Source organism: Cotesia typhae, unplaced genomic scaffold (assembly GCF_013202065.1).
Source record: "Cotesia typhae breed Kobodo isofemale line unplaced genomic scaffold, CoteBio_Ctyphae contig_56, whole genome shotgun sequence".
Taxonomy (NCBI): Eukaryota; Metazoa; Arthropoda; class Insecta; order Hymenoptera; family Braconidae; genus Cotesia; species Cotesia typhae.
This window is the reverse complement of record NW_027423760.1, coordinates 1362168-1389929: the sequence shown is the minus strand read 5'-3', so window position 1 is coordinate 1389929 and position 27762 is coordinate 1362168. Positions and strand designations below refer to the sequence as shown.

General features: G+C 39.5%; 1 protein-coding gene across 1 annotated transcript; it reads right to left on the bottom strand.

Annotated features, from left to right (window-relative positions):
- Positions 1-27762, bottom strand: LOC141532038 (uncharacterized). The gene is made up of 7 exons (XM_074250196.1): positions 27702-27762; positions 27474-27593; positions 5140-5264; positions 3682-3777; positions 1788-2243; positions 1179-1377; positions 1-146 (listed from the first exon to the last, which is right to left on the bottom strand). The coding sequence occupies exons 1-7, from the start codon at positions 27760-27762 to the stop codon at positions 1-3; spliced, it is 1203 nt and encodes a 400-aa protein (XP_074106297.1).

The window sequence follows — 27762 nt, the reverse complement described above, 5'->3', positions numbered from 1 at the left end:
TTAACTACATTTTCTTGGCTTTTTTATTTTTCTCCTGCATGCACGAAAAGCCATGCTCATCCAATTTTTCAAATGAATGTTAATGTCATCGTTAGAGCCTTCGCCATAGTGAATTTCTCGACGTCTTTGCAGGTATAAACAAATTTCTATAATGAGAAAAAGAAAATTAAAATTAAAATTTTTGAAATTAAAATAAGGTTTTATAATGGAGAACAATAAACAACATTTTTTTATTTTACTATTTAATTTTTCGTTTTACATCATTATTTTTAAAAATCTTGTAACTTTATTTTAAATTTTAGTTTATTTTTAAAAATGTTAATTCAATATTGAAAGCTGAGATTTTATAGCCTTTGAAAATAGCATGAGGAAAATTTTCATTTTTAACAATGGATCGGAATTTTTCTAACTTTCCGCTGAGAAAATTAAAAATTTTCGAAAATCGGGAAGTTATTGGTTTTATCCCGTTTTTTGAAAATTGAGTTTTCATCAGATCTCGATGTTTTGAGGTCCTAGGAAGCTTCTTTAACTATTCCCGCGATGGTGTCTGTACCTCTGTATGTATGTACGTATGTATGTATGTACGTATGTATGTATGTATGTTTGTACAAAAACACAGAAACTCTGATTTTTTATCTGTACATTTCTGCAACTTACTGGCACTTAGTACAGTGGCGAAAACGCGAATTACGTGGAAAAATCAAGTTTTGAGGTCTGTAATACTTCGCCGGTTCGAGTTACAGCTTGGTCGCAATGGACACTTTTGTAGCGCATTTAATTAATTCTAAAGAAAACTCGTCCATGGTCGAAGCGATGCTAGAAAGTACCACTGAGCTACAGAAATTCACAGATAAAAAAAATCAGAGTTTCTGTATTTTTGTAATGGGAAATCTTTACACGCCTTGGGCGAGAAATTAATATTAATATTAAGGGCGTCGAATGCTGCCAACCGCGTGAAAATCGGTTAATTCGTTCAAAAGTAATTGGAGTTTGAAAATAGAAATAATCGTGTGTTATCAAACATCTATCAGATTTTGATAAGTGCAATTTTAAGCGCTTAGATATGGAATTATGGGAAGTTGCCGGGATAGCATTTAAGATTAACCGTTTTCCTAATTTGTTTGAACTACTTTAACTTTTCAAACATGACTTATATGTAGAATCCTTGAAGTACATACTTTTCAATTTTCGCCGATCTTCAGGGGTTGTAATCGTTTGTACTTCTACATTATCTTGACGTATCAGATACATGTTTTTCATTACATCCGGCGGCCATATTTCTCTCATTACAAGATTAGCACGTCGTCTCATTGTCTTTTGCATAAGAATATCTGACATATTATCTGCATCAATTTTTAAACCATCAATGACAACAAACTAGATTTAAAAAAAAAAAAACATTTTTAGTATGAAAATTCGACTGTCATAAATGAAATGTGTACATCGCAATAAGTAATATACAGGTGTACACATACGGAATAGGTATTCAAGAATAATCCCCGATGAAAAATATTAAATGAAAAGAATTGAAAAGCGGTCGCTCCGTGCTAACTATGTATATATATATATATATATATATATATATATATATATATATATATATATACAAGCAGAGAAATTGAAATTATTGACAAGAATTAAAATTTCATCATTTTTAATTCTTTTCAATCAATTTTTTTAAACAGGGAATCTTCAAGCTAAGATAAAAAATATCAGTTTCTTTACTAATCTTGTCACACAATTGAGTACAACTATTATAGATTGATGAAAAGTACTTATTGTTATACCTCTTGAGTTCCTTCTACCACAACAGTTTCTGTTAAGTTTGGATATGACAAAGGCGATACGTTTGGTTGGCTTCTTTGCTGTCCAATCGGTTGATTTTTTTTAATTAATTTATTCACCTTCTTATTCAAAGAATCAACCATAGCTTCAAGTCTCATTGTTTTCTTAGAAAGTTTTAAGTTTTTCTGAGGTCGCTGAAGAGGCCGCTTAATTCGAGTTCTTGGTTGCTGAGGACGTCGTGAAGCTGAAGTCGACGTTTGTGAATTTGTAGATTCTGTTAGTACTCGGCGTGGTGTTACTTCGTCATTTTTATGGCCATCACGGTTGTTTTGAAAGGAGCCATTATCCTCTGCATCAGTACCGTCTGATAAATCCTCAAGTTCTTCATTATGAAGCTCATCATTTGATAAATCTTCAAGTTCTTCATTATGAAGCTCGTCATCTGATTCATGTGGCTTCTTATAAGACAAAATAGAAGAGACAAAAACATTTTTATTTTCACCATTAAAGTCCATGGGCTGTATAAAATTGATATGAAAAGTGCACAAGTAACAATTCGCGACCCAAATGCCAAAAGGGCGTATTACAGCAGTTAGATAGAGAGTTATGCCAAAAGGGCGTATAAAAAAATTTTTTTTTGCCATTCAACTTAGAATTGTTCGAAACGTAAAGATTTGTCAAAAAAAATTTTTCTATGTACTAATGCCAAAAGGGTATATCTCAATACATACGCCCTTTTGGCTTTAAAAAAAGTTTAGCCTAAAGCCAAAAGGGCGTATAAAAAACTTTTAATTTTGTTCTGAAATATAAAATTTAACTCTAAAAAATAAATTCAGACTATTTAATTTTGTTCAATTTCGTGCCTCTGACTCAGCAACCATATTAGATATCGGTATTTTTCAAATTAATTTTACATGATTAAATTGTACTGTTTATTGGTCTGTTATTTTACTGTAATGTCAAACAATGAACTATAAATGATAGTCAAATACATTTCAGAACCTCAAGTAAACCATGGATGATTGCCATCACAATTGCACCTTGATAAAATTTTTTCATTTCAGCTGGTGTTTTTTTTTCTTTATCAATTAAAATTATAAACAGAATTTGTATTAAAATTTTAATATTAACCTTTAATAATACTGATGTGTAATTTAATAATCAATAAATATTTTCAATTCTGCAGTAAAATTAGTAACATATAACTCAGAATTCAAAGCAATCGGCAAAAAAATTATGCGCCCTTTTGGCTTTAGGTCACTAAATTTTCAAAATCCTAAAGCTGAAAGGGCGTATAATTTCAGACATACGCCCTTTTGGCTTTGGAAATTTTTTGTCTATATTTAAGCTTAGAAACCGTTAATAAAGCGATTAGTGAAAAAAAAAAATTTATACGCCCTTTTGGCACTGCAAAGCCAAAAGGGCGTATAAATTGGTATACGCCCTTTTGGCATTTGGGTCGCAAATTATCAACTTGTAAAATGCCAAATTGTAATATCACGTAAACGAATTAAGATCAAAATAAAGGAAAAAAGATCTAATTTTCGGTCTATTTAACTTTAACTCCAAATTGTTTTTAGGGGAGTAGATTTATAAAAAAGTTTTTAAGCTGATTTTACAATTGAAAATTTTCTCGACTCAGGTATTGTTTCATTTTAGTGATATTATAATTTGTTCATGTATTTTTAATTCCTACAGTAAGAAAATACAATTTTATCGTGTTATTAAAATAGCAAACTAAAATATGCGATACAATACCGCTGCAGTCGCTATTACGAACAGTATATTTCTCAATGTATTTTTTTTCACTTCTAACGATATTTTCCAGATACGTCAAAATAAGAAATTACTCAATTTTTTCATAAGTATATAAGCATTTTGATGATTAAAACTTACATCTTTCTCAGGATCAGGCTGTGTTCCTGGTAACAAATTTCGGTAATATTCTGCTGAGGCATTAACGGCGGCATTTTTAGGAATTTTGCTTGGACACTGTTAACAATAGTTTTAAAACCATTACAAATAATTTATTAAAGAAGTGAGCTTTCCAAGATTATCTTTATCTTAAATTACTGCAATGTATTAAATTTTTTATTTTCTTTTATTTTTATACGTTAAATCCACTTGCACTGCAAAGTGTACAGTTTATGATTTTTTAAAAGAAGTAATTGATTCTCAATTCAAATATTTTTCTTAAAATTTAGTATATATTTGAAAACTAGTTGAATTATTTTCTCGAAATGAAAAAGTTATTTCTTTAAGATAAAAAATAAGTAACAAAACGGATATTTCTATGTAGTTTTATAAGTAAAAACTAAAAAGGAGACTTAAAAGTCTATTTACCAGATTTCATTAAAACTACCGTGATTAAAAGAAAAAAGATAAATGTAGAAATGATTAATATATATATATGGGGTATTCCATGCCAAATCGACCACTTTTGAACTCAACCCCTTTAGATTTAGCTGAAACTTAATCATTCTTTTCTACCCTTTGAAAAACATTTTTGAGAATTTTTTCAAATTTTTTTGTCCAACCCAAAAAAAGTTTTAAATTTTTCAAAAAAATTGCTTTTTATTTTCAAATAGCCATAACTTTTTTAAAAATTGACTTTTGGGTACCTTTTTTTTTAAAAATTTTTGTTTTTTAATGAACTTTTCGAAAAAATACACAAAAAAAAATAAAATATGATCAATTCTATAAAATAATCGGTTTTTTTGAGCTAAATCGTTATTTTTTCAAAGTTGGCCTTTGTATTTCTTTTTCTCAAAAAAAAACTTCAATCAATTTGACAATTATTCCCACTCATCCCGGGGAGGGCCGATTTTTGGTTTTTTATTATTTATATTTAATTGAAAAAAAAAAAATTGTCAAATTTTATGAAATAAAAGAAAATTTTTTTTTCAATTAAATAAAAATAATAAAAAAAAATCGGCCCTGCCCGGGATGAGCGGGAATAATTGTCAAATTGATTGAAGTTTTTTTTAAAAAAGAAATAAAAAGGCCAACTTTGAAAAAATAACGATTTAACTCAAAAAAACCGATTATTTTATAGAATTGATCATATTTTATTTATTTTTTTTTTATTTATTTTTTCGAAAAGTTCATTAAAAAACAAAAATTTAAAAAAAAAAAAGGTACCCAAAAATCAATTTCTAAAAAAGTTATGGCTATTTGAAAATAAAAAAGCAATTTTTTTAGAAATTTAAAACTTTTTTTGGGTTGGACAAAAAAATTTGAAAAAATTCTTAAAAATGTTTTTCAAAGGGTCGAAAAGAATGATAAAGTTTCAGCTAAATCTAAAGGGGTCGAGTTCAAAAGTGGTCGATTTGGCATGGAATACCCCATATATACCTGTTTAGCTGCTACAGTCGTTGACGTCTGTTTGGATTGAATGGAAGGACTATAATCGTTAAATTTCACAGTCCTGATGCGTATAACCCCATCATCATGACGTTCTTTTAACAATTTAGGATTATCTGAAATTTTGATTAAAAACAATAGTTGAAAATTAGATGCAATGGCTTAGGATTACTTTACCGTCATGTTTGTAATGAAAGTAATAAATGCATGGTTGAGAGTTCATAATTTCATAAAACTTTTTCATTTGAAATTACCAAAAAAATTTTCCAGCATAAGGAATGAAAGTGAATGTTCTAATACAATTACTTAATCAAACACACACTCATTACATTTTACAATTAGATAAATTATCCACTATTTACAGAACAGATCGTCAACTTTGTCACTTCAATGAAAACTTACCATCAGATCCAACTACTAAAAGATTATTTAAAGGAACTCCGACGTTTCTTACGTACACTATAGTATCGGAACTTTCATTCAAAGTAATGGGTTAAAATTTATTACCTTCTATAATTTTAAAAACATTTTTCGTTTTCACAACCCAACCTTGCTTTCTATTCTTAGATACAAGGAAACAAAATTTATCCATTTCTTATTCCTAAAATAATTTGAAATAAAATTTTTGATTAAATGACATTTCATAATAATATCAATGGTCACTGAAAACTATATTACTTACTGTGTAATTTATCTTCTCAATTTTTAGTCATTCATACATAAAAACAAGTCATGCTTGTCCATATAGGTTATAATGTAAAAAAAAATATTATTTTCATTCACAGGTTAGTTATCAGAAATTTGTACCTAGGTAGATAAGTAAAATTTTTAGTTTATATTATTTTTAATAAGTTGCTATTATAATTTTGGAAGACTTTTAAAGTATTATTGTCAAATAAAAGTAAATTATAAAACGCATTGTATGTTTTCTTTTTTAAAGTAAAATTGCTTGTGTAGGATATTCAGTGTGGTAGCAACTGCTTACCCTCGATTCCAATAAAATGCAAAATACTACTACTACTAAGCAACTTCAATAACCTCGTAATACACTACATACACCACACGAACATTGCTTTGTAATTTATTCAAGGGGCTGACTCAAACGATATCTAAAAATAAAATTAGAAATCTCGGGTAGTAATTATTATTATTATTATAGAAAAATTTACGCGAGCGGTAAAATCCAGAACGCAATTGTGACCCAGATGTCGGAAAAAGGGTCTAGAGTAGGGAAGAGGGACCGAGTCGGAGAGAGAGGGCCGATGGCTAGTACGGGACAGCTGAGGAGTAGGGCGCGGAAGAAGGGACCAGGAGGGGAACAACGACAGCTACCTACTCTTCATTACTCATGTTTGCCTGATACTTCGACGGGCGTATTTTCTGGCTAAATTATTATTTAACATTGTAAATAATTCATTTTCTTGATTTAAGTTGTTGTTTACGAGTGCAGTATTATTATTTTAATAATTATTACTATTGAAAAGTATTATTCACTAAAGACGTGTGAAAATATTTAGTTATTTAATTTAGTTTTGAATATTCAGAAATATATTTTTTTTTAGTTAATATCGTTTTGTTCAAAACAATTAATGTTTAATAGTTCAGATGAGTTAATAATTAGTTAATCATAAAGTATGAGTTTGTCTGCGATGATTATTATTTGTGATTATATTTTTTTTGTTTGTTTAAAAAATTTATTGAAAGAAAATTAATGTAATTTAATTTTGGAAACAAATTATGGTAAATTTCCAATTTATAAATTATTCTAAGTCCCGAGCAAATTTTAGTATGGGAATGTATTCTGTTGAATTTGTATGTAATCTGTTGATATTTGATTCCCAAAACTCTGAATTTGACGATACGAATGAATATAAAATGAGGGAATTGCCAATTAAATGGCTAGTTTGTAAATAACGTGTAGAGGGCAAAAACGATTATTCTGGTTCGCTGTAAGTGACTTTTGGAAAAACTGATAAAAGCAAAAATTGGCGAGCGGAAAGGCAAGTCTTGTGACAGAGTGTTATTGCGGGAATATTCTTCTACCAATAACAACTGGAGGGACATTACCTTGGTTCGTCTAGAACACTGGTAAGGACCTTTTGAACTCTCAACAAGATTTGACTTCCCCGGATTTTTGACCCTCTGTCGGAAATCCGGTAGGTATTCACAGACCGTGTAGGTGGGAGCGGAGAGGATACTCTCCATCCGCTCTCAGGGTAGAGTTTTAGGCCCAGGGGTGACGGCTAGTCTCCTGGAAGGTGGGTAACCAGTTTTTGGAGTTGTAGTTCGCGATTTGGACGCTCACGGGAGCCAGAATGTGTGCGAGTTTGTCTTGTACAGACCAGTTTTGATCGGACCTTAATACGCGTGCGCGACCGACGTCACGAAGACATTTTGGTTTGGTATTGTTGTCGTTAGATTTAGTTTGCTGAGGTTTGATATAACCTAAAAATTTTGTATTACGAGAGTGTGTTATTTTGTTTTGTAACCGTTTTGAGACGATTTTGGTAATTAAATGATTTATCATAACCTGTTGACATTTTGAGTTTATTTATTTAGACGTAATTATTTATAATTTATTTTATAAGTAATAAAGTTCTGCTGGTTTTATTTCGGATCGTATATTGTTGTTTAACCCCCCTTTTACCCTGGACTCCGGCGAGCTTCAGATTCGAGCGAGGGGGGCGTTTTGAGTCGCAGTATCGTACATAGTCGTTCAGGGTTTATTCGTCAACAGAATAAAACCACCAAAAATTACCCGTTACAAATTTATGGCGCTCGAACAGGGACCCGGTGATTTTGTTTCGTGGTAGCGGGAATTCGGGGTACTGCGAGTTCGTTTTAGTTAGTTTCTCCAATCTTCAGTTAGAATGAGTAAGAAAACGGGGACACAAACGTGGCTGTGGTCGCTCAGAAAAGAGGCGGTCATTAGCGAGCTAGAAAAATATCAGGTGGCAATCGAACCAAAGGCGACGTTGCCAGAGTTAAGGTTTTTGTTGAAAACGGCGCTTAACAAATCGCGAGCGGCGAACGCGGGTCGCGCGGGTCGATACGACCAATTGTTGATTGATCTCGACCGGTCCGAGGCGGAACTGGATAACCTGGAGAATCTGGATGACCCGCCCGAAGAAATAGACGAGCAGGAACAAGAGAATGAAGATGAGCAACCCTCAGGCGAGGACCTAGAAGACGAGAACACACCACCAGAGGCACAGACGGCCCGACAACGACGGGCCGTGGAGAAAAGATTGCGAGCCGAGATCGAGGCGGAAGAACGAGAGCGGATCGAGGCGGAAGAACGCGAGCGGAGTGAGAGAGAAAGAGTAGAACGGGAGGAGCGAATCGCTCGCGAGGCCGAAAAGGAGCTACGCGAACGATTACGCCGGGAAATAAGGGCGCGATTGTTACGCGAAAGAGAGGAGCAACGAGCCTACGAACTTCAGCTCGACGCAAACGAAGCGCGAATGAGGTACGAGGCCGAGCAGCAGAGAAAGGCAGAGCGAGAGACACGCAATAACGCTCATAGCAGCAACCGAGACCGTGCTCCGCGCATGGAGAATGTGCGACGTGACGACGACGGAAATCGCCGGTCAGGACGCATAGTCTACCCCGTGAGCCCAGCCAGGGCAGGCACCACGTTCTCAGGAACCCCCAGACACGACCCACATTTTTACCCGACGTTTGGGGAGGATTCCGCCGAACTCCGCAGGAGGGATCTAGTGCGGAAGTGGAACGTCGTGTTCAAAGGGGAACGTGACGTACAAGACTTCTTGGAACGGTTAGAAGAAATGGCAGACAGTTATGATTTCGAGATGGATCACCTGCTGCCATGCATCCCGATATTGTTGCGCGAAAAGGCCCTCCTCTGGTATCGCAACAACAAGAGGGACTGGGTCTCGTGGGAAGATTTTGAGTCGGACCTGAAATCTTTTTATCTGCCTCCGGGCCTCGAACTTGAGCTGGAGGAGCAGATCCGGAACAGCGTCCAGGGAGAAACCGAGTCGGCGGCGGAATACGCAACAAGACTGCAAACCTTGATGCGGAGACATGGCCAGATGTCAAACTCGGCCCGCCTTACCCGATTGTACCAGAACATGAGACCAGAATACCGACGTTACATGAAGCGCACAGAGTTCGCTGACGTCTCAGGACTTTTGCGGCTTGCAAGAGAGTACGAGCAACTCGTGGCGCAAGAGAAACCCCCCGCGGTCAAAGAGATCAGGCAAGCACCCCGGAAAACGGAACCTGCGTTCAATCGAAAACCCGCGAAACCTGCCGAACCGGCACCCGTGGAGATTTTTGAATATAATTGGCGTGATTGTTGTTGGCGATGCCGCCAAAAGGGGCACACCAGAGAACAATGTATGAATCGGGCGGTAAAGTTTTGTATGCGATGCGGAAAAATGAACGTGTATTCACGCGAATGCTGCCCCTACCAGGGAAACGCCGCGAGGACCGGCACGCGCTCCCAAAACCGGCCCGTGAACCCACAGGGAGCATCACAGCAGGGACAGAACACTGCGCCGACCAACCCAGAGCCCCAACCCGGCACTTCCAGCCAACCGCACTGAAGCCTGGTGAGAAACGACCCTTCGCCGAGATTGGACTCGGTGATATAACAATCCATGCATTGATGGATACGGGGGCAACCGCGTCTATTGTCTCCCAACGAGTCTGGGACTTTATCCGCGAAAAGAGCCTATACACGAAGCATAACCCCACTCCGATACGGGGCTCGACACTAGGGAATCAAGTGATTCTATCATCTGGTACAGTTTGGGTCAATGTCCAGGAAAATAATCACTCGTACGAACTACCATTTCACGTCATGCCAACCTACACAAACGATATGCTTTTAGGCGTTGACAACCTGGCGATATTAGGTTATCAATTGCAACGCAAGGCAGAATCTTTCAATGCGTTGGATACTGAATACGATTTGGAGACTGCTCGACAAGAGATAAAGACCTGGCTCAACCTAGACGAAGAAATAGTTGGCCCTACCCGGTGTGCGACGCACAAAATTAAAATTAAACCCGGAATCGAACCCATAAAGGCGCGTTACTTTCCAAAGAACCCAAAAATGCAACAAATTATGAATGACGAAGTGGATAAAATGCTGAAAGACGGAATCATTGAACCATCAAACAGCCCGTGGAATTCTCCTGTCGTGTTGGTCAAGAAAAAGGACCGGAAATATCGGTTTTGCGTAGATTTCCGGAAAGTAAACGACGTCTCAGAGAAAGATGCATTTCCGATACCACATGTGAATGCATCACTGGACAAACTAAGGAAAGCTAAATTTATTAGTACTATCGATTTGAAACGCGGCTACTGGCAGATACCACTAGAGGAAGAAAGCAAACCGTTGACAGCTTTCACGATTCCTGGACGTGGACTGTTTCAATTCCGAGTAATGCCCTTTGGTTTACATTCAGCGCCTGCGACGTTCCAGCGCGTAATGTACGAAGTTTTAGGCGCGGATCTGGAAACACACGTAGTCGTGTACCTGGATGACATAATCGTGGTTAGCGAAACCCTTGCTGAACACATGACCATCTTGAAACAGGTCATGACTCGACTGCGCGCAGCGAATCTGAAATTAAACCCTGAGAAATCGCACTTCCTGAAGAAAAGTACCGTGTATTTAGGTCACGTAATCGACGAGCAGGGAATTCGGACGGACCCAGATAAGGTTCGAGCAATCACCGAGATTGCACCACCTCGGAATACCAAAGAACTACGACAGTTCTTAGGCATGATCTCCTGGTACCGCCGATTTATTCCAAATTGCGCCGATTTGACCAAACCTTTGTCCTCTCTCCTTCAAAAGAAGAAGCGTTGGAGATGGGGAACCCCAGAACAAATCGCGTTCGATACGCTAAAAGGCCACTTGAAATCGGATCCATTATTGGTTCCACCGGACTTCTCGAAACGCTTCGTACTACAGACGGATGCGAGCGACGTCGGGATAGGCGCTGTGTTGACACAGGACCATGACGGCGCAGAAAAAGTCGTCGCATATGCGAGCCGAGGGCTGACGAAAGCCGAACGGAATTATAGCGTAACAGAAAAAGAATGCTTGGCAGTAGTCTGGGCGATCCAGAAACTGAGACCATACCTTGAAGAGTATGAATTCACGGTTATCACGGACCACCAGTCACTGAAATGGCTCCGATCGATAGAGAGTCCAAGCGGACGCGTAGCTCGATGGAATTTGTACTTACAACAGTACCATTTCGACGTCGTGTATCGAAAAGGGAAATGGAATAAGGTCGCGGACGCTTTATCGCGAAGCACCCCGGAAAATTCCACCGAGAAAGATCCTCACGAGCCAGGAACTGATTTAATACTAGAAGCGTTAGAGCTTGGGGACACTTGGTATGAAAGAATCGTCAAAGGAGTCGAAAATGATCCCCAACGCTATCCCGAGTACTGCCTGAAACAAGGCCTGTTATACCGACATCAATATCATAGTTTGGACTACACTGATCGAGGCGACGTCTGGAAATTATGTGTTCCGGTAGCAGGAGTCAGTAAAGTTCTGAAGGAAAATCATGACGTTCCTTCAGCCGGACATTTAGGCATTGCTAAGACGATTGCTCGCGTTTCGAGTCAATATTATTGGCCACGTATGAGGGCAGAAATCACGTCCTATGTGCGCCAATGCGGGACATGTCAGGCATTCAAAGCCTCACAACAACCCCCGTCGGCCCCAATGGGAACAATCCCTGCCCTGAAGCCCTGGTCAGTCGTATCTGCAGACATAATAGGCCCCAAACCACGATCATCGCGAGGGATGAGCTATCTGGTAGTTTTTCAAGACAAATTCTCCAAGTGGATAGAAATCCAACCGCTACGGCTACAAACTGCCTCCGCGATTGCGATTGCTTTCAAGGAAAGAGTCTTGCTGCGTTTTGGTAGGGTAGACACAGTGATCACCGACAATGGTACCCCTTTTGTAAGCAAGGAGTTCACCTCCTTATTGCGACAATTCGGGATAAATCACGTTCGAACCCCACCATACTCGCCTCAATGCAATCCAGTCGAGAGAACGAATCGAGTTATAGGAACAATGATTGCCCAATTCGTAGGGACAAATCAACGAAACTGGGACAAACAAGTTCCAGAATTTACCTTCGCCTATAACACGGCAAAGCATGACGCGACAGAGTTTACCCCGGCGTATTTAAATTACGGCCGCGAAATTCTACCCCCGCTGTCAATTCGAGCACGAGCCAACCGGGGAAAGACGAGGTCTATGATCCACATCGGGCAGCCAAGACCCTGGACGACACCATTGAGTTAGTCAAGGTTAACCTGGCCCGAACCTACGGGAAACAAGCCAAGTATTATAATCGCAAGCGTGGTTCCTGGCAACCAGCTCTTGGAGGCCTGGTCAGCAAGAGGGAACACCATTTATCATCAGCGATTGACCACTTTTCGGCTAAACTTGCGGAGAAGTACGCGACGGGTTTTACAGTAACTAAGATCGTCGGTCCTTCCGTATACGAAGTTAGTAAAGAGGGTAAAACGTTCACTGCGCACATAAAAGACTTGAAACCGTTTCATGAGGGAAATCCCCCAGAATCTGAACAGGAAAAACCTGAACGCGAACAAATTGACCGCGAAAACCACTATCCGGATGTGGATGAAACCTTGGGACCGCGTCGTGTAACCCGAGCTATGGCCAAAAAGGCAAAATTAGTCTCTACCGCCGGAGAACCAGGTTGAAAGCGGAACGCCAAGTAAACTGTTAGATTCAAGTTGCATTTTTTTTCTTTTGACGTATTTAGACGGGGGTTAGTTTTGAAAGTTCTATTCAAAATTGTATCACCTAGTAGTCAATCACGTAATCAAAATGTCGATACGGGGTTATGAGTCAAAGGCGTACAAAGTTTTTTTTTTTTTTTTTATGTCGTAATAGTAAAATACAGCGAAAGGATGATCAAAACTGGTTTTGGAATGTTGTTTGAATCATATTGTTGTTGAACCTATCGCATATTAGATTTAGATGGAGCCAGGATTTACGGAAGAGGAAGAAATCTGGTTGCTCGAAGAGATGTTGAGGAAGCCACTAGACATCATCCTGCACCACCTGCCAGAAGTAGCCAAACCGGTGAGCCCGCGCCAAAATTCTGCCCACGAGCCGTACGATCCAGCCAATCCAGGATTTATAAGACCTGATCGCCGTCCAGCCACACCGACCACCCCTGCGACCACCACAGGCGGAACGCAAGCAAAAAGGGTTAGCCAGGGACTATTCAAGCGCAAGAGGCCGAAAACACTGATCAGGCCAGCCCCGAACGGTTTGGTAAATCTGACCAGGAAGCTGGGAACAAGAGCAAGAAGGTTGGAGGAGCTTTTCGGGGCCAGCCCCACACGGGAAAACGCTCCAGGGAAGAATCCAGGCATCGACGACGGAAACCACAGCACAACAATCAACCCGGGCCCACGCCTCAAGCGCAGTCCCCAGTTGATCGCTGCGCCGCAGCTGACGAAACCTGTGGATGCCATTGTACCGACTGCCGAACCTGGTACACCGATGGAAGTTGATGGACTTCCTAAACCTACCAAGGAGAATCCTGATGTCGCCGAGCCGATTGCCGAAACCGCCATCGAACCAGTGGAGCCTATAAAGAGAAAAGAAAGCGTTATCCGTCCGTCCGGCCCATGCCAGCAGCACAGTCCCCAACGGAAAGGTCCGAGAATCCGGGAAACCACTGCTTTTCCGAAAAACGTTCGCTGGGTAATACCACGAAAGCCGGTCGAGACGAGGTCTGAACCAGAAGCCCGCTGGGTGGTGCCAGAATACCCAGAACTGGAGGACTATCCAGAGTCCTTTACAGACAAGCCTGGAGACCTATTCACCAGCACGCTGAACACCAAGACACCGATGCAGAAACTGAAAGAGTCATTGGCTTGTTTGGAAACTCTACAGAGCCGACCTTTCTTGCCAGGACAGAAAGGCAAGCGCTCATTCAGCGCCTACGACAAGCAAGGACGCATCTGGAAAGTCACCCAGACGCGAAACCAGTTGAAGCCAACACTGAGGTTGACCCAGCAGCGGCTAGAAGATCTGGTGAGCAAATTCTCCTAAAGAAAAGCGGCAAACAAAGTTCACCACTTTTCTTTCCAAGGAAAGAGGGGTGTGACCCAGATGTCGGAAAAAGGGTCTAGAGTAGGGAAGAGGGACCGAGTCGGAGAGAGAGGGCCGATGGCTAGTACGGGACAGCTGAGGAGTAGGGCGCGGAAGAAGGGACCAGGAGGGGAACAACGACAGCTACCTACTCTTCATTACTCATGTTTGCCTGATACTTCGACGGGCGTATTTTCTGGCTAAATTATTATTTAACATTGTAAATAATTCATTTTCTTGATTTAAGTTGTTGTTTACGAGTGCAGTATTATTATTTTAATAATTATTACTATTGAAAAGTATTATTCACTAAAGACGTGTGAAAATATTTAGTTATTTAATTTAGTTTTGAATATTCAGAAATATATTTTTTTAGTTAATATCGTTTTGTTCAAAACAATTAATGTTTAATAGTTCAGATGAGTTAATAATTAGTTAATCATAAAGTATGAGTTTGTCTGCGATGATTATTATTTGTGATTATATTTTTTTGTTTGTTTAAAAATTTATTGAAAGAAAATTAATGTAATTTAATTTTGGAAACAAATTATGGTAAATTTCCAATTTATAAATTATTCTAAGTCCCGAGCAAATTTTAGTATGGGAATGTATTCTGTTGAATTTGTATGTAATCTGTTGATATTTGATTCCCAAAACTCTGAATTTGACGATACGAATGAATATAAAATGAGGGAATTGCCAATTAAATGGCTAGTTTGTAAATAACGTGTAGAGGGCAAAAACGATTATTCTGGTTCGCTGTAAGTGACTTTTGGAAAAACTGATAAAAGCAAAAATTGGCGAGCGGAAAGGCAAGTCTTGTGACAGAGTGTTATTGCGGGAATATTCTTCTACCAATAACAACTGGAGGGACATTACCTTGGTTCGTCTAGAACACTGGTAAGGACCTTTTGAACTCTCAACAAGATTTGACTTCCCCGGATTTTTGACCCTCTGTCGGAAATCCGGTAGGTATTCACAGACCGTGTAGGTGGGAGCGGAGAGGATACTCTCCATCCGCTCTCAGGGTAGAGTTTTAGGCCCAGGGGTGACGGCTAGTCTCCTGGAAGGTGGGTAACCAGTTTTTGGAGTTGTAGTTCGCGATTTGGACGCTCACGGGAGCCAGAATGTGTGCGAGTTTGTCTTGTACAGACCAGTTTTGATCGGACCTTAATACGCGTGCGCGACCGACGTCACGAAGACATTTTGGTTTGGTATTGTTGTCGTTAGATTTAGTTTGCTGAGGTTTGATATAACCTAAAAATTTTGTATTACGAGAGTGTGTTATTTTGTTTTGTAACCGTTTTGAGACGATTTTGGTAATTAAATGATTTATCATAACCTGTTGACATTTTGAGTTTATTTATTTAGACGTAATTATTTATAATTTATTTTATAAGTAATAAAGTTCTGCTGGTTTTATTTCGGATCGTATATTGTTGTTTAACCCCCCTTTTACCCTGGACTCCGGCGAGCTTCAGATTCGAGCGAGGGGGGCGTTTTGAGTCGCAGTATCGTACATAGTCGTTCAGGGTTTATTCGTCAACAGAATAAAACCACCAAAAATTACCCGTTACACAATAGAATAATCCGTTTTATTTATAAAAAAACTTTTTTTGAGAAAATGGAAAAAATTTGTCCGACTTTTTTTTGAAAATTTCTCTATACTTTACCTAAGTTTTTTTTTATTTTGAAATAATACGAATTATTTCAGTGCATTTTCGTTTTTCTTTGTTCGTTTAGTTTCTTTTTCAATGGTTAATATTATTATTGTAATTATTATTATGATCGGAGATTCCTACTATTCCTTATAGAAGGCGTTACACTCAGCCCCACGAATACACAACACCTTTATATCAAGAGAAATATAATGACATTAAAATTAGCCGACGTTCAACAATTTTAGATTTTTTTTTATCAATTAAATTAGAACAAAAAAAAATATCTTTACAAAATTGCACGTATAATTTTTAAAACTTTCTAGATGTGAAAGTTTTTCAATTAATTTTTTAAAAATAATTTTTCAATAAAAAAAATTCTAAAAATTTTTAGATGTCGGCTAACTTTATTGTCATAGAAATATATTGTATGCTTCATAATATTGTATACTATATACTCGTTAACAACGAGGCTTAAGTATATACTAGGAATTTAAATTGCGCGCTTCGCGCGCCTTAATTTTCCAACCAATAAGGGATCGGGGACCATATTTCATCTACTTTAATTTAGAGAATAATAATCAAAACATATATTTGTAAATCTTGCTTAACCGTGCGTCTGTAAGATATTGTAACTTGTAAAACGATAAAGTTTATTGTTTTATTGACATTACTTCTGTCAATCACTGTTTGAAATTTAAAAATAAAACTGTAAAAGATCACTGCATAGTAATTATAAACTTTTGTGTACATATATAATCTATATATCGTAGTTAAAAGTAATTAAGGTAAATCACAAGTAAGTAACCTCAAATGTTTATCAAAAGTTTGTTATTAAAACTGGATTCGTTTTGTTTTCTAAATTAAAATTTTTTAACACAGTTCATCAACAATGAAAAGATCATTAAGTAATACTCGAACCGCAGTTTATAGGAGAAACAAAAGAAAATTAAGAAAATTTCTAACTGCGTTCCCTGCTGAAGAAGGCCTATCGATCCCGAGAAGTTATTTTATATCTCAGGTGAGTTTCTACAACTATAATTATTCGTTAATTTGTGGAAATATTTATTGAATTTAAAAGTTAGACTCATCACCATTGTTGTTAATTTTACAAGAATCACCAAGATTTTCTATAATGTCCGATGTTTTTTTAATAATTTAATCAACACTTAAAATTTTTTTATTTCATTCCATTCACTCGACTATAGTATAAATAGTATTTCGATATCCATTTACTACATGTAATAATAAAATCACTGTAAAAATTAAACTGTAAATACTCACAGTTGAATACATGAAAAATTAATTGACTTTATTAATTTGGTTGATGCTGTATTTTTGATACTACATTTATGAAATAAAAAAAAAATTAAACGTGTTTAGTAACACACAATAATTAAAAATTTTGTAGATAAAAGTTTTAGGACTTTAAATTTCGTATAAAAAATGTAGCATATGATTTTTTTCTGCACTGATAGAAGGATTTATTAACTATTAATAATTCAATTTATTTGAGGACAATTATTTAATTTATTAAATTTTAATAAATATTTTTTAACATTCAAAAAATATTTATTTGGGTGGAAAGTAAATTTATTAATAGTTAATAAGTATTTGTTAACAGTTAACAAATATTCATTAACCAATAATAAGTATTTATTAACAGTCAACAAACTGTACTTAATAATTACTTATTAACTGTTAGAAAATATATATATATATATAATAATAATAATAATAATAATAATAATAATAATAATAATAATAATAACTCAGAAGTGCTCCCCACAACCGGTCCTTTTCGGATGAGGACCATTCATCAGGTGGGAGGAGCACGCCGGACCCGATGAATGATGACGACCCTGGCGCCTTAAGGACTTACTTTAAGTGGACGGAGGAACTGAGAGTCGATCTCTTGGTGTGCTACCAACGTAGCGAGCCGGGGGTGAGCGGCTATATGGCCCGGATGCACACTCTTTGGAGTGATATGCATCCGGAGCTAGCGCATTTTACGCCCAAACACCTGCGTAATTATGCCGCTCATCTTCGGCGAAATAGAAGATCGCTTGTGCCGGACAGAAGGCAGTCTAATAGACTTTCCTTTCCGGCGCAACTACACCAAGAGCGACGCCGTTCCTCCTTGGACAACAACAATCCCTTTGTAGGACGGCAAGTAAGTATATCTAAAAAGATAACTTACTCCCAACAACAGCTTGACGCGGTAAACGAAGATCTCCGTGCAAACATCCTCGAGGACTTCACCCTGCTCACTGTGAGCCAGGTTGTGTATGGTGCAGCAGTTTCGGCTTTTCCGAGAGAGAGACAATGTCTCTCGATCGAGGCAAGGTTGAAACAGCGCATCTCACAACTTGGCTTGAAAATTGACATGTCCCGGAAACAGGTCTCCCGCATTCAGTGTGTGATTGAGTACGACACAACTCAAACAACATACACGCCCCGAATTCGGCGCATTGCTGCTGAACTTCGGTGGCGTCATCACACACTGAACAAGAGTACTCTTCATGTCATCAAGGAAGAGTCTCTTAATAAATTGCGGGCTCTAGTGGCTGCTAAAAAGTCATTAGAGAAAAGGCTGAAGCGGTTGGTCGACAACTCGTTGTTTCGATCCAGCCCTTCACGGTTTCTGACACCAAAGACCGATGTTACCGGGAATTATCCAACACCTGAGCGGGTGGAAGCTTTTGGACTGAGTTGTATGGAGATCAACCAAACGTGAACGCCAACACTCCAGCTCTGCACGACTTCAAAGTATTCTGTCGGGAACACCGTCGACAGAATGCTGATGAAGAGAGCCCTGCAGTCAGTGTGGATGAAGTTCGTTCAGCTCTAAATGGCAGCAAAAATTGGGCTGCCCCGGGACCAGACGGCATTAATGTCTTTTGGTGGAAGAAGTTTACTTCTACCCACCTCCATCTGGCCCGCATATTTACATCATACATTAGAGCTGACGATCCGATTCCGGACTGGCTTGTAGAAGGGCGAACCGTACTGATACCTAAAAAGGTGACTTGTCTGACCCTAAGAATTTCAGGCCTATCACCTGCTTGAATGCGGTTTATAAAATTTTTACAAAAATTTTAAATAACCGTATCTTGCAGCAGATAGAGCCTGTATGGCAACAGATATATGAACAACGTGGCAGTAAAGAGGCCTGTCAGGTTGCAAGGAGAACCTGATAGTGGATCGATGCGTCTTACAAGATGCGATCTACTATCAACGCAACCTGTCAATGGCTTGGATTGACTATCGCAAGGCATTTGACTCAACTCCACATGAGTTGATTTTATATCTACTCAAATGCCTGGGAGTCAATCCCGAAATAGTGGAATGTATTCGGCGTACAATGCAGCTCTGGCGAACGCGATTTCACATTGGAAGTGGAAACGCATTGCACGTAACCGGAGTTGTAGAGTACAAACGAGGGGTCTTCCAAGGCGATTCCTTGAGCCCTCTGCTGTTTTGCATTTCACTGCTGCCTATATCTGTTGTTCTCCGTAAAACTCATGGGTACTCTGTGGGGCCTCCGGGTGATCGAAACTATTCGATTACCCATCTGCTTTACATGGATGATCTGAAACTGTATAGCGCTGATAAAGATCATCTACAAGCGGCCCTCAACATCGTAGCAGAGTACACACGAGATGTCGGAATGTCTTTTGGGTTGGACAAGTGTGCGGTCGTACATCTGGCGAGGGGTAAGTGCTCTGATACTGGTGATGATGTCGAATTAGTGGATGGGAGCGTCTTAAGCCAATTAGACGCCGGGGAGTTGTATAGATATCTAGGAATGGAAGAGCACCGCATGCATGCGGTCTCTGAAGTCCGAACAACTCTCCAGAGCGAGTATGTTAGGAGACTCCGGAAAATTTGGTCCTCCGAACTTTCCGGCAAAAACAAAGTCTCAGCTACTAACATGCTCGCTGTCCCAGTCTTACTATACTCTTTCGGTGTCCTGAAATGGACCCGAAAGGATTTACGAGATCTCGACATCAAAACCCGTAAGATCATTAATATGAATCGGAGCATGCACCCCAATTCATCAGTCGCCAGATTATACCTCTCCCGGTCCATCGGTGGGAGAGGTTTGCAGAGTTTGGAGCGGCTTCACGACCGTTTGGTCCTGGGTTTAACACACGAAGTTGTCAATTTCACTGCAGACGAGGATGACTTTCTTATGCAAATTGTACATAAACATGAAAATGCGCATAAGGGGTCATTCTTGTATAAGGCAGCAATATATGCGGCAAGAACCCTTGGTCTTGGAGAAATAAACGCTCTTATGGAACTCCGAAAGGAGGAATTTAAGAGCGTCATCAGAACGCCGAGGAAAAACTACTCCTTGGCGAACTGATGGACAAGTCCATGCACAGCGTGTTCTTTAAACACGTGCGTGATCATGGCTTGTCCATCCAGCTGACGTTTTCCTTCTTAAAGTCAGCGGGCCTGATGTCCGAGACTGAAGGGTTCATATTTGCCTGCCAAGATGGTGTCATTAACACTCTTGAGTACCGTAGCAAGGTGCTCCAGGTGCAGCTTCCGGACACGTCCTGTAGGAGGTGTAGACAACATCCGGAGACGCTTATGCACCTTTTGTCGGCATGTCCAGTGCTGGCGAGAGGTGCATATATCCAGCGTCACAATGCTGCCCTGAGAGTACTGTACTACTATCTTCGTCATTGCTACGGTATTGACGTGACACCAGTGCTGCCTTATTTGCCAGGAGATATTCCCCAGGTTGTTGAGAATGACAGTTGCAAAATTTATTGGAACATGCCATTTGCAACAACCCGGCGGATAGATCACAACAAACCTGATATTGTGCTCTTCGACAAGGCCACTCGTGACATTTATGTCATTGAGTTCTCGGCCCCGGCTGAATACAACATCTCAGCCAAAGAAGAGCACAAAAGACAAATATATCAGGATCTCCTGTTTGAAATTGGCAAACTTTACCCAGGTTACCGTGTCAAGCTTGTCGTCCTGATTGTTGGCGTCCTAGGAGGGATGAAACAGTCTTTTGTATCCTCACTTGCCAAAGTTCCAGCTTGCTCATCAAAAGCTGAGTTCTTGGCAGTTAGGATGCAGAAGGCTGTTTTACTTGGTTCTCTCCGTCTCTTAAGGGAAATGACTTTGGCCTGCTGTGATCACTAACCGCCTTGTTGTGCGGAGTGGTCCAGCAGTAACGGATGGAGCTCAGGCTGGGCCCTCGGAGAATCGGACTCCGGGGATAACCCCCCTGAGCATTTAATAACAAAATAATAATAATAATAATAATAATAATAATAATATGGTTATTATATTATAATATAAATATAATATAAATAAAAATAATTTATTTCATGCCGTAAGATGGACGGCGGAGTTCCTAGGATCCACCTTTACAAGCATAAAATGTGAGTGTATTCCATACATGCTTGTAAATTAAATATATATATAATAATAATAATAATAATAATAATAATAATAATAATAATAATAATAATAATAATAATAATAATAATAATAATAATAATAATAATAATAATAATAATAATAATGACGACCCCGGCGCTTATAGGATTAAGTTTAAGTGGACGGAGGAGCTTCGCGCCGATCTCTTGGTGTGCTGGCAGAACAGCGAGCCGGAGGTATCAGGGTATATGGCCCGGATGCACACACTTTGGTGTGGCATGCATCCGGAGCACAGACATTTTACGCCCAAACACCTGCGTAATTACGCCTCATACCTTCGGCATAATCGACGATCGCTGCTGCCAAATAGAAGGCAGTCTAATCGGCCTTCATTTCCAGCACCGCTACACCAAGAACGGCACCGTTTCTCCGAGGACAACGACAACCTCTTTACAGGTCGACAAGTGAGCATCTCCAAAAAGATGACTCACTCAAAACAACAGCTCGACACGGTGAACGAAGATCTCCCCACACAGCTTCAAGAGGACTCCACTCTGCTCACTGTCAACCAAGTTGTCTACGGTGCCGCGGCTTCGCTTCTGCCGATAGAGAGAAGACATTCTCTCTCTTTCGAGGCGAAGTTGAAGCTGCGCATCGCTCAACTTGGACACAAAATTGACATTTCTCGGAAACAAGTCTCCCGCATTCAGTGTGTGATAGAGTATGTTAGTACTCAAAGACCGTACACGCCAAAGTTCGTCGCCTGGCGGCAGAACTTCGAAGGCGACATCACACACTGAACAAGAGTACTCTTCTTGTCATCAAAGAAGAGTCTCTTAACAGGTTGCGGGCTCTGGTGGCTTCCAAAAAGTCACTAGAGAAAAGGCTGAAGCGGTTGATCGACAACTCTTTGTTTCGATCCAACCCTTCACGCTTTCTGTCACCTAAGACCGCTGTTCCCGAGAATCATCCATCATCTGAGCGAGTGGAAGCCTTTTGGAGTGAATTGTACGGAGATCAACCAAACGTCAACCCGGATACTCCAGCTCTGCACGACTTCGAGGCATTCTGTCGAGAACACCGACGGCAGGATATCGCCGAAGAGAGCCCTGCAGTCAGTGTGGAAGAGGTTCGTAAAGCCCTGAATGGCAGCAAGAACTGGGCTGCCCCGGGTCCAGATGGCATAAACATCTTCTGGTGGAAGAAATTTTCTTCTACACATGCTCATCTGGCCCGGATTTTTACATCATACATTCAGGGCGACGAACCAATTCCAGACTGGCTGGTAGAAGGGCGAACCGTACTCATCCCTAAAAAGGGTGACTTGTCCGACCCAAAGAACTACAGGCCTATCACTTGCTTGAATGCGGTTTACAAGATTTTTACAAAAATCTTAAATAACCGTATCTTGCAGGAGATAGAGCCTGTGTGGCAACAGATATACGAACAACGTGGCAGTAAACAGGGCGTGTCAGGTTGCAAGATCAACTTGTTGGTAGATAGATGCGTCATTCAAGACGCAATCTACTACCAACGCAACCTGTCTATGGCCTGGATTGACTACCGTAAGGCATTTGACTCAACTTCACATGAGTTGATTCTCTATCTGCTCAAATGCCTCGGAATCAATCGCCAAACAGTGGGATGCATACAACGTACGATGCAGCTCTGGCGAACGCGTTTTCACATAGGAAGTGGAAATGCATTGCACGTAACCGGAACTGTTCAGTACAAGAGAGGCGTCTTTCAGGGAGATTCTCTGAGCCCTCTGTTGTTTTGCATCTCACTGCTGCCAATATCTGTTGCCCTCCGACAAACTCGTGGGTACTCTGCGGGGCTACCGAGTGATCGAGTATACTCGATCACTCACCAACTGTTTATGGATGATCTAAAGATATACAGTGCCAACAAAGATCATCTACAAACGGCCATCAACATCGTAGCAGAGTACACACGAGATGTCGGAATGTCTTTTGGGTTGGACAAGTGTGCGGTCGTACACCTGGCGAAGGGTAAGTGCTCTGATACGGGTGGAGATGTCGAATTAGTGGATGGGAGCGTCTTAAGAGAATTAGACGCCGGAGAGTTGTACAGATATCTAGGGATTGAAGAGCGGCAAATGCATGCCGTCTCTAAAGTCCGAACAACTCTTCGCAGTGAGTATGTTAGGAGACTCCGGAAGATCTGGTCATCAGAACTTTCCGGCAAGAACAAAGTCTCAGCTACTAACATGCTCGCTGTCCCGGTCCTACTTTACTCTTTTGGGATCCTGAAATGGCCTCGAAATGAGTTGAAAGATCTCGACATCAAATCCCGTAAAGTCATCAATATGAATCAGAGCATGCACCCTAACTCATCAGTCGCCAGGATGTACCTCTCCCGGAACATCGGAGGGAGAGGATTGCAGAGCTTGGAGCGGCTTCACGATCGTTTGGTTCTGGGCTTAACATACGAGGTTGCCAATTTCACAGCAGACGAGGACGACTTCCTGATGCAATTTGTTCATAGTCATGAAAATGCGCGGAAGGGGTCGTTCTTGTATAAGGCAGCAATCTACGCGGCAAATACCTTAGGTCTCGGAGAAATAAACGCTCTCATTGAACTCCCGAAAAAGGAGTTCAAGAGCGTCGTCAGGATAGCCGAGGAAAAAAACTCCTCGGTGAACACATGGACAAGTCCATGCACAGCGTGTATTTCAAACACGTCCGTGACCATGGCTTGTCCACCCAGCTGACATTCTCCTTCTTGAAGTCAGCTGGCCTGATGTCCGAGACCGAAGGGTTTATATTTGCCTGCCAAGATGGTGTTATCAACACTCTCGAATACCGTAGCAAGGTGCTCCAGGCGCAGCTTCCGGACACGTCCTGTCGGACGTGTAAACAACATCCGGAGACGCTGATGCACCTTTTGTCGGCATGTCCTGTGCTGGCAAGAGGTGCCTACATACAGCGTCACAATGCTGCCCTGCGAGTACTCTATTATCATCTCAGATATAGCTGCGGTATCGATGAGACACCAGTGTTGCCTTATCTGCCAGGAGATATTCCGCAGGTTGTTGAGAATGACAGTTCCAAAATTTATTGGAACATACCATTCGCAACAACCCGGCGGATTGACCACAACAAACCTGATATTGTGCTCTTTGACAAGGCTACTCGTGACATTTATGTCATTGAGTTTTCGGCCCCAGCCGAATACAATATCTCGGCCAAAGAAGAGCACAAACACCAGATATATCAGGATCTCCTGTTTGAAATTGGCAAACTGTACCCAGGTTACCGTGTCAAGCTCGTCGTTTTGGTTGTCGGCGTCCTTGGAGGGATGAAACAGTCTTTTGTGTCTTCACTTGCGAAGATACCGGCTTGCAGTTCAGCAGCCGTGTCTCTAGCAGTGCGGATGCAAAAGGCTGTCATTTTGGGATCCCTGCGTCTACTTAGGCAAATGAATTTGGCCTGCTGCACTCACTAACCGCCTTGTTGTGTGGAGTGGTGCAGCAGTAATGGATGGCGCTCAGGCTGGGCCCTCGGAGAGTCGGACTCCGGGGAAAACCCCCCTGAGCAATTAATAACAAATAATAATAATAATAATAATAATAATAATAATAATAATAATAATAATAATAATAATAATAATAATAATAATAATAATAATAATAATAAAAATAATAATATGGTTATTGCACAGCGTGTTCTTTAAACACGTGCGTGATCATGGCTTGTCCATCCAGCTGACGTTTTCCTTCTTAAAGTCAGCGGGCCTGATGTCCGAGACTGAAGGGTTCATATTTGCCTGCCAAGATGGTGTCATTAACACTCTTGAGTACCGTAGCAAGGTGCTCCAGGTGCAGCTTCCGGACACGTCCTGTAGGAGGTGTAGACAACATCCGGAGACGCTTATGCACCTTTTGTCGGCATGTCCAGTGCTGGCGAGAGGTGCATATATCCAGCGTCACAATGCTGCCCTGAGAGTACTGTACTACTATCTTCGTCATTGCTACAGTATTGACGTGACACCAGTGCTGCCTTATTTGCCAGGAGATATTCCCCAGGTTGTTGAGAATGACAGTTGCAAAATTTATTGGAACATGCCATTTGCAACAACCCGGCGGATAGATCACAACAAACCTGATATTGTGCTCTTCGACAAGGCCACTCGTGACATTTATGTCATTGAGTTCTCGGCCCCGGCTGAATACAACATCTCAGCCAAAGAAGAGCACAAAAGACAAATATATCAGGATCTCCTGTTTGAAATTGGCAAACTTTACCCAGGTTACCGTGTCAAGCTTGTCGTCCTGATTGTTGGCGTCCTAGGAGGGATGAAACAGTCTTTTGTATCCTCACTTGCCAAAGTTCCAGCTTGCTCATCAAAAGCTGAGTTCTTGGCAGTTAGGATGCAGAAGGCTGTTTTACTTGGTTCTCTCCGTCTCTTAAGGGAAATGACTTTGGCCTGCTGTGATCACTAACCGCCTTGTTGTGCGGAGTGGTCCAGCAGTAACGGATGGAGCTCAGGCTGGGCCCTCGGAGAATCGGACTCCGGGGATAACCCCCCTGAGCATTTAATAACAAAATAATAATAATAATATGGTTATTATATTATAATATAAATATAATATAAATAAAAATAATATTATAAATATATAAATATATAAATATATATAAATATTATATAAAAATAAAAAGTGTTTACAAATATTTATTAACATTTTATAAGTCGTATTTAATGAATAATTTATTAACTGGTAATAAATATTTATTAAATCCTATGATGTTAAAAAATTATTTATCAACAGATAATAAAGCTTATTAAATATAAACAAATCCTTTTATCAGTGTAGGACTAATATTTTCACCGTAATTTCAAAATTAACATTCTTACTAGGATTGAAATATTTGATAATTATAAAAATATTAATTTCAGAATTACGGTTTTCTTATTGTTTCTTACAAAAAATCATAAGTGACATTTTTTGCAGAGAATTAAATTATATACAACTTTTATTCAAATCTTCTTTTCTATACGAATTATATCTGTGGCGTTATGTTAAAAATTTCACTCAATCAATTATGAATTATTGTCTTGAAATTGGGAAAAAATCCTAATTATAAAAACATAATACAATTAGATAACTTGATGGTGTACATTTAAAATTCCACCTACTTTGAATAGTTAATTTTTGACCATCACAGGTCTAATATTGAAGTTACGCCTATCTTAATGATCCCAATGTATTTATGATTCAAATATTGATTTAACTATTTTTACAGAATGATGGTCAAATAAAAATGTTAACCCTGCAAGCAGCTGTGAGAACTTCGATCGTGACAGTGATGATATTGCTGTGGATTCTGGAACTGGTGCAGCTTTCAATGTTGAAAATGAAAATGAACTTGATGGTGACGTTTACAATGACGATGATCAAAATGAACTTGATAGTGACATCCACGATGACGATAATCATAATGGTAGTGATCATTACTCCTCTTGCTCCACAGATGATGATTGGTCTACTAGTGATGATTCTTCGTGGGATACTGATGGTGACGATGATGATAATAGCAATCAAAGTAACGTTGATGATGACATTTCTCGACATAATTCTTTTCTCAGCATCAATATGCCAGATTTAGAAATTCCCTTAATTTCACGCCGTACTATTACTGTAAAAGATCACTTATTGGCTGCTGTAGCTACGTCAGTTCGACATCATTTAACATTTGAGGCTACGCTTGATCAATTAAAATGGATAAAGTCCACGTATTATAATAATTCTATCCCAACGAGTAAGGAGAAATTTTGGCATTGTTTGAATCGTAATGATGATTGCTTGACACATCATTATTATTGTAAAATATGTCAAGACTACCTTGGTATAAAATGCAAATTAACGAAAAAACTGCAAAAAAAATGTATTTGCGAAGCATGTGGACCACATGATGAAGACGAACGTGATTTAGGTTACTTCATATATATTAGTTTAACGATGCAAATTGAAGAACTATTATCTATTCCTAATATGAGTGAATTGTTGAAATATAGGTTTCGTAGAATAAAAAAAGATGAAGATGCTTACGAAGACCTTTATGATGGTGAAGAGTATAAATCGTTATGCTTACCTGATAATTTTTTAGGAAAGTGGAACAATTTTTCTCTAACATTCAATCCGGATGGATGCAATGTCGCCAATTCTTCCAATTCCAGTGCGTGGCCTGTATATTTACAAATTAACGAGCTTCCTCCACAGTTAAGGAAAAAACATATGCTCCTTGCCGCTATTTATGTGGACCAAGTGCACCCAGTGATGAATAACTTTTTAAGACCACTGACCGATGAAATGCAGAAACTCTTTTCTACTGGTATCACATGGAAGCCGTCAAATACATCACAAGTAACATCTAAATTCAT